We start from the raw sequence: 16487 nt of genomic DNA, 5'->3' as shown, positions 1-16487 counted from the left end.
TAAACCTGAATAATTCATTACTAAACAGGAAATGTCACTTAAAGATTATGAAAAGAAGTATTTAATGGCCTTAAAATGTTACTAAGGTTAAATAAGATCAATGCACTTACATGCACAGATCATGCACACAGCTGCTTTCAGAAGCTGAGCTCAGTAAATGTGTAGCTTTAAATGAAGTTATTTGAAAATGCAGTAGCCACTTCTCAAAGGCCAATAAAACTAAGAGGGCAGAGTACACACACCTTGCTCTTGGCAATGGGTTACCATGCACATTAATTCAGCTATCAGGTAATGATCGATTCCAGCTTCTTATTCCACACAAAGTGAGTGCAAAGCACTCCTGCCTTACTAAGGATTCCAGCTGTTTGGCTGAGGCCATGTTATATTCACTTTGTGTAGCTGCAGAAATTCTGGAGTGCAAATTCTCACTATTTGTGTTCTTCACATCAACTCTCTAGACTGAGCTTTGAGTTGCCAAAATTTCAATCAATCCCATTATCCTTTCACTACATGTAAATGACATATGATATGATAACACCCAAAATGAAATTGTAAATGTTTTTGCCCCCCACTCAGATCTCCCAGCTGAAGACAGTGTAGGGAAGAACCCCCCAAGCCAGTCTTCAGCCCATGCTGTTTTGAATGGATAACTGACCTGATACAGGAGCATCACTGTGGACCCTCAGCTGAATTAAAGACTGAGAGGCAAAAAGGGAGGCGAGTTTGCAGTGTCTGACCCAGTCTGTCAGAGCAGCACCAAACAACAGTGGTCTTGGGAGCTCCACATTTGGCTGTCACTCTATTAATACCCATGAATATGGAACCTGAAGGCAGCTTATGAACAGAAGTTAAGAAACGGTGAATTTTCTCCTGCCTTTCCATTTGTTTCTTTTCAAACAGGTGAACTGAAGAGACCCAAGTACAAGGTGAATGGTTTCAGGATGGGTCAGGAGAAAGGGTCTGACATGTAACAAAGCAGAACAGGCAAACAGAAGAGCAGTTCCAGCTGCAAGCAGTCACAAGAACTAGAAAGACAGGGACACTTATGGCCCAGCTGTTCTTCATTTAAGGAGATCTCTATCAGCTTTGTGCCCTGCTTTCACAGCAGTTGTGAGAGGGGAGGTGCTTTCAATGTAATTATCATCATTGCCATTGCAAGAGTTTCATTTGCTTTAAGAGAAAAAGAATAAGAAAAAAATAAACCCCCAAGGAATAGCTCAGAGCCAGCAAGGTGCCCTTCTCAGCCCACAAAACTACAGCTCCTCTTGCACGGTTGCTCTGGTGCTGGAGGATACTGAAAACAGAACAAACACCACGTTTACAGATTTCCTGCACACAAACACATAATTATTAATCTATCTGACCTTGTTTATTACCTTTGCTAAATGGATGGGTAGCCATAAACTGCAGCAATCCAACCACAGAAACCAAAGGAAAAAAATAGGAAAATTAAAGAAAGTAATGAATTCCTTATCTCACCCACTATGACTTGAACAAAATCCATACCAGATGCACATTTTAAGACTACGTTGTTTTCTGAACACTTTATTTAAAAATGAAAATTCAGTCAAATTGGGACAGTTACATTATTTAAGTCCACAACAATCACTGTTTCACTATCCCCACTAGTAAAAGAGAGAATATCACACACACAGGGGGCAGGGGGGAATTCAGTATAATAGTTCCTCTTTCCACAGTGGCCTCAAGCCCAAGAACATAATGCTGAATGATGACTGAGTCATTTTCCAAACTCCTCCAATCATGGTAAAACACATCTGGACAGGACTAAGCAAGTGTGAATCCCAGAACCACAGAAGCACTGAAGCTGGAAAAGGATTCTAAGATCATCAGCTCCAACTGCCAAGCCAGCACCAAAGCCACGTTCACTAAAACATGTCCTCAAGTGCCATAGCCACAGGTTTTTGAATCCTTCCAGGGATTTCTTCCAAGGAAGGAACAGGCCCTTGCATGAGAGGAAGCCACAGCCACAAGATCCAGGACAGACCAGCCCTACACAGCTCAGCTTCCCCTTCTGCTGTGGGCTGCCCCACACAGAAGAGGAGCAGAGCAGATCAGAAAATTTTTGATAGCTGTTTTTATTCTGTTAAGCTCATTTTTACTCATGAGCTAAATTTAACAAAAATCCATTTAAATCCTACTCTTCCCAGGCCATCTGAATCTCCATTTGCCAATGAAATGTCACAGCTCACAAAGGGAATTTCAAATATTGAGCTAAGCTTCTTTGTCCCTAATGCCGACCACTGATGTTTCTATTTTACAATGAGTACCTTCAATTAAAATTAGTGACAGTTTAGCATCTTCCTGACATCTCTCTTTTCCCACAGAAATTATGTAAGATGGCAGTCACAGCTATTTACTGTACAACTGAAAGTTCCTAGCAACAAAGATAGGCAAAAGAGGGCTGGTGCCTGAAGAAACAACTCAGTTACTCAAAAGATGATGTTAGGAAGATTCCTTAAACAAATCATATGAACAACTCTCAACACTTGATAAAAACCTTTCAGAACCTTCAGTTCTCACTGGAGCCAACCTCCTCTTCAGCAACCAAACCACTGAATTAATTTCTTCAACACTTTTATCAAAACCACGTAGAAGTAACTCCCAGCAGGGAGCAGCAGAGTAAGAGTGTAGATTCACAAAGCAAACACACACACACAGTCTCTCTCTCTCTCTCTCCTAATCTTTTAAGTTTAAAAATAAAGCCAAGTAATGATGTCACTCCACGAAGCCAAAGAAAATGCCAAAATCTTCTAGGTATTCACAGCTATCTAGAATAAAACTTTAAAACTATCATTGTTTTAAAGCTGAAACACCAATGAGATGAATGTGTGATGGAGCCAGGAAACAGCTCTGAAGACAATCCAACAAAACAAGGCAACTTTCATATGCAGCTGGAGTCTTTTATCCTCTTATTGCACACTGCATTTCCCACAGTGTTCACTTCTGAATTTTGGTCCCCAAGCTTGTGCATTTCTTTCTCCCCTCTTGCCATGCTCTACACTTCATAAGCAAATGCAGGAACTTCAACACAGGCCCTGAAAGCCTCAAAATTGACCCTCAAGGCAGGTGGACAAGGGCCTTTCTTTCTTGAACATTCATTTCTTGAACTCGAGTTCTGCTTCAAAGAGCTTCAAGGTAACTATCGATTTGGAGCTTTTGATGAAGCTATTTATTATTTTTTTTTTTTTTTGTATTCCCAAAACCCAGCATGCTTCCAATGAAATACAGCTACCTCACATAGGGCTCAAACTCCCAGCTGCTGTGTCTAAAAAGAGACAAGCATTAAAACAAAAAGATTTTATACATATATACACACAGATCAGCATTTGCCGTCCTAGGGAGCTGCTGAAAAATCCAAGGCAGAGCAAGTTTCCCCAGCAGAGAAGAGCCTGGGCCCAGGAGCAAACTGGCAAGGAGCTCCAGTGGGCTGAGGCTGCCCTTGCCCTCCTGCAGCCAGGGCCAACACCTTTACCTTGTGCTGGCCCCAGGAAAGGCACCTGCAGGGCAACCACAGCTCTGTGCAGGACTCAAACGCTACAGGCTAATGACTCAAAGATCGTTGGGAATATCCTCTCACTCTGCTCTCGGTGTCATTTGCTTCAGAGGAAACAGGAGATGGTTTCTGTTTCACTCTGTGGGTCACTGACATGTCACACCCCTTCAGAGTGGTTTTATGGGGCCGAAATGACACGACATCAAGGGACATTCAAAGATGCACAAATTCAGATGCACATTTGGAAGGAGGATTCGGAATATTATTCAGACTATGTCAAGCATTTTGTTCTTCCAAGACTTTTTAGCTGTAGGCAGTTTTGCACAGGCAGCAGAAACACAATTTTAACTGCATTTTTGAAGTAACTTTCTGAGTGAAAGAGCTTGGAATTCTTTATCTGAGCTCAAACAAAGCATAACTTCATGTGACACTATGTGGCAAATAGATTAGGGAATGTATTCAGGAGAATACACAGATAATAAACCAGGCCAGATTAAGGAAGGTTATTTATTAGGCATCCCAGTTAAAAAGAAAATACCTTGTTTTGAACAGAAGTTGATGATTCACCTCTAAGTCTTTAAAATACCTCTGTTGCCATATTTAGGTTTGCCTTCAAGTCAGACTGGTTCTACCATTCCCCAAAGTAGCCTAATTTACATCTTCAACATTACAGGCCACAGCTTAGCTCTCTTTTAAATGACCTAAGCAATAACCTCTCTTTCAGCAGTTATCCCCAAAGTGTTTGCATTAACTTGAGAGGGACCACAAATTAAAGCTGACATTGTTAAGGACAGCAGTGCAAGGCAGCTGCTGGTTATTCACAGCAGCACCATGTGTACTGCAGTGGTGCTCCGTGTGCAGTAGGCAGGGGCTGGATGGGAAGCAAACCTTGAGCAGAGTGGTTGTCACAAGAGAACAGCACTCGTGCTTGGAGTCCAAGGGCACAAGAGTGCACCTGGTCCTGTCCTTTACACAGCAACAGCACTGCCCTGCCAGCAGGGAAAAGCATTCCTGAGTCACCTCACACGGGCATTCACACAGAAAATGGAGAATAAACCAGACACCAGCAAGGCCATGTCTCATCATCAGAGATCTGGCCAAAGAGCAACCAGAGCTTCCCAACCTTCATCCTTCTGGCCCAACCATCATCAAACTTGAACTACCTGCTCTGTAGGAAACAATAATCAAGGGAGGAAAAGCACTTGTCTGTCTCAAAGGGTTCTGGGAGTTATTTTACAGTAAGAGTGTGTACAGTGGGGATAGCCCCAAAAGAAACCTCAGTAATAACAGGAGTAAGGAACTGAAGGAAGGATTAAAATCACAACATCTCGTGAAAACCTTCCTTAACACCTTTAAGTGAAGGAATTAATTTCTCAGGAATTAATGTCTTGAAACAAAACTCCTTTAAACAACAGCAAGTGAAAAAAGAGTTGATCAAACTGTAAAAAGAAATGACAGGAAACCTCTGCTGAATGAGGTAGAACATAGGATATGAAAGAGATGCAGGTATTAAAAGTGATTTCAGGTGCAATTAAAATCCCTTGTAAAGAGAGAATGGGGAAGAAATTAAAATGAGTTGGGCGTTTTGTTTTATGTTACAGCACAAACGTTTGCCAGCAGCATAAAGGAAAAACAAAGCAAGTTAAAAACAGGCCAGCTTATATAAGAGGGAAAGACAGAAGACAAAAATATTTCTGCTGTGTTCCTTTTTTCTGATAACAAACTTGATAACTTGGACTCACTTTAAAACTGTCAAACCACTGCAACCATGAAAATATTCCTCCAGATGGTTGCTCTGAACAACATCACTCTCTCATTTACTTCTCACTCTTCCATGAGTTCTTCAGCCAAGCTCTGCTCACCTGGCAGGTAAAGATCAAAATGTCACTTTGAAATGGCAGAATTTGTGAATTTATGCCCAGTGTTTACCACCCAGTTCCTTCCTGTGTCTTTCCAATGAGAAGAGGTTTTAGTTACTGTCAAGACAGCTGCAATAACAAGATTTTATTATTACGACTCTGACCAGGATTAATGCTCTGGAAAACAAAATTCAAACCGAACTCTAAGTATTTGTAACAGCCCCCTAAAATTCAGCTACCTTCTGTGGAAAACACTACATGAGACTTCAGACACAGAAACAAACTTTAAACTACTAAATTTTACATCACGCTGAGATTATTAATTTGAAAAAAAACTTCTTCATTCTTTCATGCAGCAAACATCACTGCAATGTCTTTCCAAAGTATGGTTTTATCTTCCACAATGAGCAGAGAAGCATCATGCAATATCCCTTCCTTCCATTTTCCTGGGTCCAGAAATCCTCCTATTTTGCCTCCTTTCCACTAATTGTGGAACTCCCTGGAGTAAAGCAAGCAGGAAATGTTTGTATCAGTATCTCTACAGTGAAGTGTCTCTAGCCCTAGGTATTCACAAGACAATCCACTGGAGGGCAGGATGAAAATTACATCTAAATATTTTAATTTATTAATAAATTATTAACAGTTGTAATTAAGCTAATAAAGTACTATTTTAAGTAGTGTTTATCTCATCCTTTGTAAAATTTCTATTGTACATATTTTATAGTTTGCATATTACAGAATTATATGTCTATAATTTATAAATAAATTAGTATAAATATATTGGGGGCTGCATGCTCCAAAGAAACTTTATTGATCCATAATGTTTGGGGATCTCTAGTTTACGACTTCAGCACCAGGAAACTGAAGCAACATTTCCTCCTTTGCTAGGTGGAGGTAAAAATGCTGGTGGGAAGAACTGCATGCAGGGGACAGTTCTCAAGTGGGCTGCATCTCTGTTATTCTGTAATTCTGAAAATTTAGTGCAGCAAATGAAAGAGTTAAGTGCTTCAGCTCACACTGTATCCAGCAGCTGAACAAGCCTTGAAATTCCCACAGGATCCTGACTGGTGTCTGGAGGCTGCCAAAGGCCATTCCAAATCTTATTCCAGGTGATTCAGGTTCAGGTCCATTGCTCTTCAAAGAGATTTAAAGTTCTAAATACATAAAAGACAATTTCAGCAATAAACTTGTGCCACTGCATCACTTGGTCAGTGCTCTAATGCAGATGCAGAAAGTCAGCCTGTTTTTATATAAATTCTTTTTAAATATTCACCAGCAAAACATCCCTGCTAGTCACTTGCCACACTTGTTGTTGTTGTATAAAAACACCTGCTGAAACACTTCATGTCTGCAGTACCCACAGATAAGCATCAAGTAAGTGAAACACTGAAGATACTGAAACTCTGGGGAAATTTTATTTAGTGGGTATGGTCTATTAAGAAATAGTGAAGGAAAGCAAACCAAATTGTCAAGACTCTTTAAAAATCAGGTTATCCTGACTAATGGCTTTTTCTATCATTTCTGTTCCAGTGAGGATGACATCAAGCACTTAATTCAAGAACTACAGATTTTGATATAAATTATTTTACTCCACCTGAAAAGTTTCCAAGAAGCTCATAGCACTGATTGTAGCTTTGAAATTTTCAGTATAGCATCCTCTAAAAATCAGAGTTCAGGCATTTCTCATAAACAGTTAAAGGAGCAGCTGATGTGGATTTTTTCCCCACTTTTCTCACATACTTTGATGTCAAACAATGAATGCTATGGAACAGAAAACAACCGATTTGTTTTTCCAGGCACACATCACAGCTCTGGCTGTTCCTTTTCCTCTAAGGAAGACTTCCAGCCTCTTGTTATCCCAGCCATGGCACCACACCCTGCAAGAGGAGAAGCAAAGAGCACAAACCCCACACCAGAGCTTCAGGCCTGCCTTGCCTTCCCATCTCACCTGCCCTTCCCTCCTTTGTGTCTCCCACTCGCTGAGCTCCCATGACCAGCACTGGTTCACAACCTCCCCTCCAAGCCACATCCAACCCTGCAGCCCTCAGTGTCCTCATCACAGACATGCCCAGGGAGCTACAGCTTCACCATGAAATCTGCTTCCATTTTCATCCTCAGGGAATGCTCTTCAAGTGTCATGATGCCTCTGTTTACCTGTCTTTTCCAAATATTTCATGGGTTTGACCACAAACACACATATAAGCCAGCTGGTTTTAGTTTACTGATTTTCTTCTGAATATATTATTTTCTCTGCTCTTAATGCCCTACTAAAAGAGCAGCCAAGGTATTTCTGTGCTCATCATTTTTCAAGAGACAACTGAACTTGGGTGAAACTGCAGCACTGTGTGTCCAGCCACTGTTAGTGAGAAAAACACTGCTCACCTGCAACAAAGACAATTTACAATTTACTGTTTGGGTGCCTTATGTCACTGCTTTGTAAATATCCTACCTGTCTGTGCCACCAGGTGGGTCCAGCCACTCCAAACTGCTCCAATCTTTTCATGTGAGAAACACTGAGTGTCAATCTTCTTGGGCTCAGCAAGAAAGATGTCTCTGCTCAGTAGCTGCCCGTGTTTGTTGCTGCCCCAGACATACAGGTGTCCTTCATCTGCAACAGACAGAGGGAAAACCTGTTTAAAGATTAATTAAAGATTAATCCAATCCCACCAGATTCAGGCTCTGTCTCAGTTCAGTGACACTGAGGAAAGAACATTTCATTCCATCGGTGCTCTCACTGTATGCTTTCTCATTTCTTTACCATTGTAACTGGGAGAGCAGAAATATTGGCAAGGGCCTTAACAACACAGCCTCTTTTTGAGGGCTACACAGACTCCCTGAAACAACGAGAGCTTTCAGGTCAAACTGCCTAGATGTTTATAACAAAGACTAATTTTTATTAAAAAACTAACCACAGCAGTCAACTTCTCTGAGTAAAAGAGAATCAAAGCATCTTGGAGACACTCACTGAGCAGTCCCTCTCCATCCAGCCTGTCCTTGCAGACCAGCTATTATTTCCACTCCAAAGCTTTGATTACATCCAGTAAATAACTTTTAGGACTGCAGCAAATAATTCAAAGCCTGGCTGGCTGCTCCTGCTCTGCTTTACAGTCTCCCAGCCTCTCTTCAAGAGCTCTGCTCACACCAATTCTGCCTCTCAGTAAATGCCCCAAAGCAGGGACAGTCCAGTGCTCCTTGACTCACCTTGCACAGTCACTTCCCAGAGGAATTGGACATGCAGCTATGAACACACTACTAAAGCAGGCATCACCCATCACAAGGCAAAATTAAAATATTATTGTGCCTCAAAATGACACCAGAACAACGCCAGAAAGACTTCTGTAAGTGGTCACTTGCATTCCACATCTCCTTTCAAAAACAAGCATTTGCTCAAATGCACACTCCAGGGTTCCAACCACAGGGATAAATCTTTTTACAGACACACCCACAGTGCTTCTTATCAATGCAAGCTGGAGCTGCTCACAGCCTAACAAGCAATGGGCACCACCACAGTGACTGCTCAGACGAGTCCTTTGCAGAAATAAAATACCATTAGCTCCATCTTTTCAGGACAAAACCATTCCTCCCAGGTCCTAGGCCTCCACAGTAAAAAAAAAAAAATCCACAGAAAACACTTTAAAAGAACATGAGCTGTCAGGCCTCCCTGAAGTCTTTGACAGCCTGCACAAGCTGGAAGTGTAAGAAATCAATCCTGCACACTATTGTGGGCCCAGAAAGGCTGGAAACCACCTAAGTTCCAACTGGAACTGTCTGGAGCAACATCCCCAACACTCAAGGCATCAGGATGTGCCAGGTCAGCACTGAACTCATCACAACCACCATGGCACAAGTAAATCTTTCAGAGGGAAAAAAAAAAAAAGTAGAACTTAGGCTACAGTGTATTTAACAATCTCAGTTTGGTAACAGCAACAGAAAGAGGAAGCCAGGAGAATTCCACTATAGTACTGCTGGTGAAAAATAGGCAAGGAATGGGAGTGGGGGGAGAAGCCAGACATCTGCAGGACTTCCCATGTTCCTCTTTAAAACAGCACAACTGAAATGAAAAGGAAAAAAAGTCAAGCAATTGTTTCATTCAAGTATTTGAATTTTCCATTAAAATTGATAAATTCATTCCCAGCACGAAGTGCACGCACGGAGTGGAGGAAAAAAAAAAAAAAGGTGACAAACACAACAAAGAAAAAAGAAAAACACTGTGGCCATTCATGTTCCACATTCCCATGCACTGCCTCTGTCACCCCATTTTACAGAGCTATTTGCTTTTTCCTGGGAAAAGTCACAGCTTGAGTAGGTTTGAACAAAAACTCAGACACTGAGACTTAGCTCCATATTCTCAGCCCTGGAGGGTTCAGGCCAATTTGACTCTACCATCCTTTGTTTCCAAATAACCCCTATTCATGTTAGTAACAGCCCACACCAACAGCTGTGTCCCAAAGCTGCCTGGCTGCAGGTATTTGATATCCCACCAGCAGGTGACTCATGGAACAGAGGCAAAGAAAACTGCACCACAGTGCAAGGCATCCCTAGAAAAAAAAGACCCGTTTAAATATTACACCCTGCAGTAGTATCTTTATTATATCAAGCATCCTTAAAAAACAAAATATTTTAAGTAATGACTGTCTTGCAGGACGAAGGGCAGCACGAGATTATAAAATTCTTTGGCACTTACTTTGTCAATCTTGATCCCCCTGCTGCCAAATAGATCTCTTAAATAAAAAGCAAAAGCATGAAAGAATAATCTGTTCACTGTCTAAATAGGGAGTGTCAATTATCTAAAGTAGATTTTATTTGTTCTTACAGTTTGTCTTCACTAATCTTGCATACACTTTGCATCTCTGAATTCAATATAATTTACATCTTGGAACATCTCTCCATACAACTAAATCTCTAGAGATGTGCATAAGCAAATACTCCAGTGCTCCTTTAATGATGACAGAGGTACCAGATGGCTGCAGATTTGCTAAGAACTTGTTCCTGTGAAGTTTGGCAAAGACTTGTCTTCATAAGGTTCAATATATTTTACACACTTCAAAACTGTAAGATTACAGCATGAAAGCTATTCTGTTTCCCTTGCTCCCAGTCTGTTAAAACAAAAAGAAATCTTTATTAGACTTTCATTACTGGATACTCAGTACTCCAGCATGGGAGCACTGCCTGAGGATCAAAGAACAAATGGCAGATATTATGGAAGTGCCTAACCAATCAAAGCAACGTCCCACTCTTCAAACAAGCTTTGTGCTCTTACAGCACAGACCTGCACAGAGTCCCAGTGGAGCCTAAGAGAGCTCCAGCCTTCCCAGAGCCCGGCCCTGCCCACACACAGGGCTCAGCTCACGCTGCTTCTGCTGCCTGGCCTGGGACAATCACCTCCATGGCAAAAGGGTTTCCCTGCTTCCAGCAGTAACCAGGCACCCAAGGGGGCATCCTGCTGCAGCTCCAGGCACTACAAATCCTTTCAGAGCTTCTAGCCATGAAGAGCCCAGACCCTGAATGACATAAGGGCTAAGGTCACACCTGACCCCATGAAAAACACACAGAGAACTCGAAACATCAATCCAGCTCCTAAAACAAAAGGTCTCAGAGTGCTATTACAAACTATACAAACTATACAAACTATTACAAAACAATTACCAGCACTAACTAGGCCAGATCAAACTTCACCAGTTTAACCAAAACTGACAACATTTCAGAAGCAGAGAGACCTCTGAAGGGTGAGATGAGGACTTTGACCCCTGTGCCCGAGTCCTACCTGTGAGGGACACCGAATGATAGGAGCCTGCAGCAACTGTCTTCACCTTTACACCTTCCAGGCCTGGAAAAAATGTAATCCCATAAAATGTCTACAGCAGGTATCAATTCACACACAAACATGCATACAAGTGTAGGAGGATGGTGATGGCTTTGTTATAAAAGGCTCTGCCTTTGGGCCACAGACATGGCAGGACTCATTTCCCCACAGATCAGCTTTTCTGTGACCATTCTATCCCTCAGGTACTCCATGCTGCAACACCACCAGGCTTTATAAAAAGGAAGATGTGTACCACTCCGAAGTGTATTTCTGCTCTATCCAGCCAGGTTCCTGGATTACCTGCCACTTCACAGGGCTCCTTTGCTGTCAAGAACAGAGGGAGGGCTTTTCCTTGGCTTGCCCGCCTTGCCCGAGATGCCATCCCAGTTCCCCACTGCAGCACCACACCTCTGTCTTTTCAGAGAAAACACAAATGAAAGACATTAAAGCACATCAACCACCAACAGAAACCACTTCACACCTTAGTGAACAGTCATTCCTTCAAGTCATTTTCACCGATTCAAATTACACTTTAAAAGACCTTTATGCCAAAAAAACATTCAGATAACCCTGGTGAAGTCAATAAGCAACAAACAGCTGTGGTCCCAGTATACAGGTAAGAAAACTTAGGTGGGAAGTTATTGGAGATTCAGTAACAGAAATCCCATGGTTGCAGCACCTCAGGAATGGATACAAAGCTCTTGGACTTTCCCTTTCCTTCCCTTGATGCCAGTTTGTGCAGTGCAGCACAGGGAATTTCAGCTCCCACTATTCATACAAGCACCAGAGATCCCACCATTCTTCCAAGCACCTTCAGCTCCACTACCTGGAGCCCATACTGAAGTCCACACAAAACTAAACCAAATACAAGAGTGGCTTTCGTTTGTTTTTCCTCGGTTTTCACACAACCAAGCCAAAAGAAAGGGTTTGATTTCTACTGTTACACCATGAACCAACTCAGAGTCCCTAATAGCAGCAGGAGCAATATTCAATCTCACTCTTGCGATTTTCCAGGTGTCAATTTCAATTATATCATTTAAAAAGTCATAATTTTATGTGCAGTTCCATTTTGAAGCATCTTATACAAACTTAAGTTGCTCTGCATACTATAATGAGTTCAAACCCTAAGATACTTTGATCAGAAACCCTTTTTCCTGAAAGTTTTGTTTCAGAATAAGAAAAGAGAAGTCAGTATGTTTTCCATCCATCAGCAAATTAAATTGTTAATAAACCATCACTCTGAATTCTTGGAAAAAGCTTTTCCCCGTGATTTTCCAGGAAGATGGTTCTGGAATCTTTACTATTCATGCTAATTTATCCCTAAATCTTACAGTCATGACTTTAAGGTGTATTTTCCCTATGATATTTAAAATAGATAGTAGATGAGATAAATTTCATTCTCTTTTCTTCCCTCTCTTCCTCCAAGCCATTAAAATCCCATTTCATTTGTTACTGAAAAGATATTAAAATTATGACATACTTACCTGTAGCAGCAAGTGCATGTCTCAGTCCTGCAGCAACACTCACCACCTTCTCTTTGAGAGACTATGCAAATAACAGAAAATGATAATTAAGTTGCTTTTAGTGCCTCTTAAAACAAAGAGGCCAAACAGAAGTGGAACACTACAAAAATAGTGCTCACAATTCCAGCCTGCATGTCCCAATGTACATCAACATTTTGTATCACAAAATAAGTAAATTTTGACCAATAAACGTTAGTGGGAACATCTTCAAGAAATAACAAATAAATCAGCAAACCAACTGGATGCACAGTGCTGTGGCAATAAATAAAAAACCACAGTCAAAATATTCATATGAAAGAAGAAACCTCAGTGATACAAATATGTTTATTTCTTAATTTTAACTCAATGTTCTTCAAGAATTACACCAAAACCTCCACAGTAAATACTGGTGAAAGGCAGCATTATGTGCATTAAGCTGCTCAGTCTTGTCAAGGTACTGGCAATTTTGTTTTCCACTGGAGAAAAACCTAAACGTTTCCCTCCACAGCAACAGACCCCAGGAATCATGTGGAAGCTTCCCCCTTCTGTTACCTCCCATTCCATCCTGTCTTGCTCTTACAGGGTTTTGAAAACCCTCTGGATATCTATCCTGGGTGGAAAAGCAGCAGGTGTATTCAAATAGGTAGCATCAAGCCCAAGAATTTAAGGGATACCAACCAAAAGAGCAAATATTTGACATGAATTCGGCAAATAAAAGTTTGTTTGGTGAAGGATGAGAGAGATTCACATCAGCACTGTCAATCCTACCAAACTTTAAGGCACCACACTGCAAGAGGTGCTCTTGGGAAACATCAAGGCCACAGAAACGTCAGGGAACTAACTCCTACTCACTAAGGGTCACCTAAGGGATCAGCTGCCCTCCTTCTACATTAAAAAAGCAACAAAGGAATATCTGGCATGAGCCATGATGCTAAATAATTTGTGGCCTGAGAAGTGAAAGAGTCAACTTGCTATTGGAAGTGAGAAACTTCATACAAGAAGAAAAGCAGCCTTAGCCTTTCAATTCACCTTTGAGCCTTTACTTTGTAAGCTTGTCTGTAGCAGATAGGCACTATAAAAAATTAGTGGAAGAGTCTGGCTTAAAGCCCACTGAGGTCAGATGAGCTCTGTAAGCTGCTGGAAGCAATATAAAGCACAGTCCCTTCGAAATCTTTACCTCAATCTTTTGTGGAATCAAGCACGGGCCGGAAATTTGAGGAAGTCCCAGTTGTCCAAAAGAGTTTGACCCACAGGAAAGCACTAGGCCAGATCCTGCAAAAAAAAATGAAGTATTAGAGCAGGATCAGTAAAGAAAAGTACTAGTAAGACTGATTATGGATGTCATGATTGGGTACTTGATAATGAGCTGCAAACAAATTCTGAATCCATTACTCTTAGAGAATGTTTGAATGTGATCATCAGTAACATTTGCTATAAAGTGAAAGCCATCTTTCAAATATGTCACGTTTCAGAGAATGGCTAAATCCTCAAATCATTGCTAAACCAAATTCAATATCAGGCTCAGAGAATTTGTCCAGGGTTAGGACCTTCTCCAAGCCCCAACTCTCTCAGCCTTTCCTCACAGGATAGTGCTCCATCCTCTGACCATCCTGGTGGCCTCCTCTGGGCTCACCCCAGCAGGTCCCTGGAGCCCAGGGATGGGTGCCCAGGGATGGGTGCAGGGTCCCAGCAGGTCCCTGGAGCCCAGGGATGGGTGCAGGGCTCCAGGTGGGTCTCACCTGAGCAGAGCAGAGGGGCAGAACCCCCTCCCTGCCCTGCTGCCCACGGGGCTCTGGGTGCAGCCCAGCACTCCTTTGGCTCTCTGGGCTGGGAGTGCCATGGCTGGATCAGGTGCAGCACCAGCACGTGGCTTTGTAGAATTTCCACAGGTTCCCATGGGCCCCTTCTCAGACTTGTCCAGGTCCCTCACACCACACAAGCAACAGCACTGTGGAACTTCCAGCGTGTTCTCTGCATCAAGGTATTTCTTCAGCTGTTAGAGAGAAAGATTTACCTACTAATATGATTGTAAAATCCCAGCCACATGCAACTTGTTTCACACAAAAGCCAGACAGGGCAGTGCACAAAGTAAAATGCAGCACATCCTCTGTGTGATTCAATCCCAACTGCCCATCTTTGTTACCACCACATACAAAGAGTTGTCCTGTACCTGGAAGAAAAGAAACAAAAAACAAATTGTCTTCCACTTCACAGACTATAAAGAAAAACCTACATCTGTGAGATCCTGTGAAAAACAAGGACAGTGATTATGTGTAACTTGAGGCACAGCAATCAAGGAAAAATTAAGATAAACAGTTGTTTCTGATGCATCAGAAATATCTCTGAATAACTGCAGCTGTGGAGAGCTGGGTCTATCGGGAGACAATCCCTTGGTGAGACAGGCACCTCTCACACTCATGTTTTCATCGTGTTCACATCTGTCTGCATTCCTTCTTTACCATAATTAGCTGTGGCATACAGCACAACCCTGCAAGGGCCAGATGTTATGTCCTGCTCCTTACCTCAACACTTCCTAAGATTGAATAACCTCTGACTCCTCCTTCCCACCCCCCATCCTCCATACAGAGAATTTGGCTTCTTTGTATGAAAGAAACAGCTGAAGAAACAGTCCTCACACAGCCACGAAGTAACTACACCACAATATATGAGCAATGGGAATTTCCCCAAATACCGAGTGAATTAGGAGGAGAGGAAGCTGTTTTGCAGGATTGTACCTGCTCAGGAACAGCAGCCACAGAGAGGTGGCAGCACTGAACCAAAAAAAAAGGTGATTAAAAGCCAAACACCCCGTGCAAGAGCAATGTTTTTACCAGTGGTAACTGCAGAATGTCCCCCTCCTCCAGCAATGCTTGTAATGTCTCGACATTTGCAGGAAACATCTTTCAGGGCCTGAGGAACCAGCACATCCTCTTTATGACCAAGACCAAGTTGTCCATAGCTGTTTGCACCCTTCAAATGCACACAGAAAAATTACACATTTTTTTGAAAGTTAACAAAAGAAACACACATATGCTCCCAAGGACAAACAACAATATTTGGGATATGCCACGGGTTAACCTGCTCCTAAAAATCCCCTGCTATGTCACATAGGATTCCCAGGATCACAGACCAGGACTGTCCTAACTTTGCTGTCATTAAGGGTGTCTGTGCATCCCCAGTATTTCAAAAGGCATACTGGAATACAACCTGTTGAACTTTAACTGGGGTCTCACAGTTAATAAGGAAATAATAAGGAGGAAAGCCTTTCTATCAGGATGATTACCACATGTTTAATTTTAATGCCAATGATTCCCACTCATCACTAAGGCCTTATTCACGCCACTGCTTTCTGGCAGGCTACCTCCAAAACGAGAGCAGAAAGACCTTTTTTTGGAACCTAAACAAGTAAATCAGAAACATTTATGTCTCATTAACTAAATATTTTAAATTAAGGAGGTCCAAATGAAAATATACCAATAACAGGTAATTTAAATTTATAGGTACAAAACTATAGCTACTAAACACACCGTGGAAAGCAGCAATTACCAACATGGTAACAAGTCAGGGAATTTCTTAGTGAATTTCAGCTCCGCGTCCAAGAGCTCAACCTTCATTCACAAAAAAGGGGATACAAGAACCTTCCCCATCCGCACCCACAATGTCCCCAGCTGCTGACCCACCTCACCTGCGCACTGTCTGCTCTGCATTTATCCTCCACCCCCCCGAGACATGCAGCCCCCGGTGGAGGCTGAGGGGTCGCGTTCAGCGATGCCCATTTCATGGCCAGACACGGAGCGGGGCTGCAGGCA

At 42.1% G+C, this 16487-nt stretch overlaps 1 protein-coding gene across 7 annotated transcripts in view; it reads right to left on the bottom strand.

The window, feature by feature from the left end:
- The window catches only part of SERGEF (secretion regulating guanine nucleotide exchange factor), a 128647-nt gene that overhangs the window by 111562 nt on the left and 598 nt on the right, over window positions 1–16487 (bottom strand). For 4 of the 7 annotated variants that reach the window (XM_088175491.1, XM_088175493.1, XM_088175494.1 and 1 more), the window contains exons 1-8: window positions 16364–16474; window positions 15510–15648; window positions 14693–14848; window positions 13856–13950; window positions 12661–12721; window positions 11477–11590; window positions 11138–11200; window positions 7823–7981 (exon numbers count right to left, since the gene is read on the bottom strand). In XM_088175491.1, coding sequence (XP_088031617.1) covers window positions 7823–7981; window positions 11138–11200; window positions 11477–11590; window positions 12661–12721; window positions 13856–13950; window positions 14693–14848; window positions 15510–15648; window positions 16364–16459 — 883 coding nt within the window. In that variant the 5' untranslated portion in view covers window positions 16460–16474. Of the gene's footprint in view, window positions 1–7822; window positions 7982–11137; window positions 11201–11476; window positions 11591–12660; window positions 12722–13855; window positions 13951–14692; window positions 14849–15509; window positions 15649–16363; window positions 16475–16487 lie in introns of those variants that run through there. The other 3 variants (XM_088175496.1, XM_088175498.1, XM_088175497.1) reach the window with 1 other exon arrangement.

The sequence above is a fragment of the Sturnus vulgaris genome, chromosome 18 (assembly GCF_052056855.1).
Source record: "Sturnus vulgaris isolate bStuVul1 chromosome 18, bStuVul1.hap1, whole genome shotgun sequence".
In the NCBI taxonomy this organism is placed as follows: Eukaryota; Metazoa; Chordata; class Aves; order Passeriformes; family Sturnidae; genus Sturnus; species Sturnus vulgaris.
The sequence above is the reverse complement of the archived record's forward strand: the minus strand, read 5'-3'. Positions and strand labels throughout refer to the sequence as shown.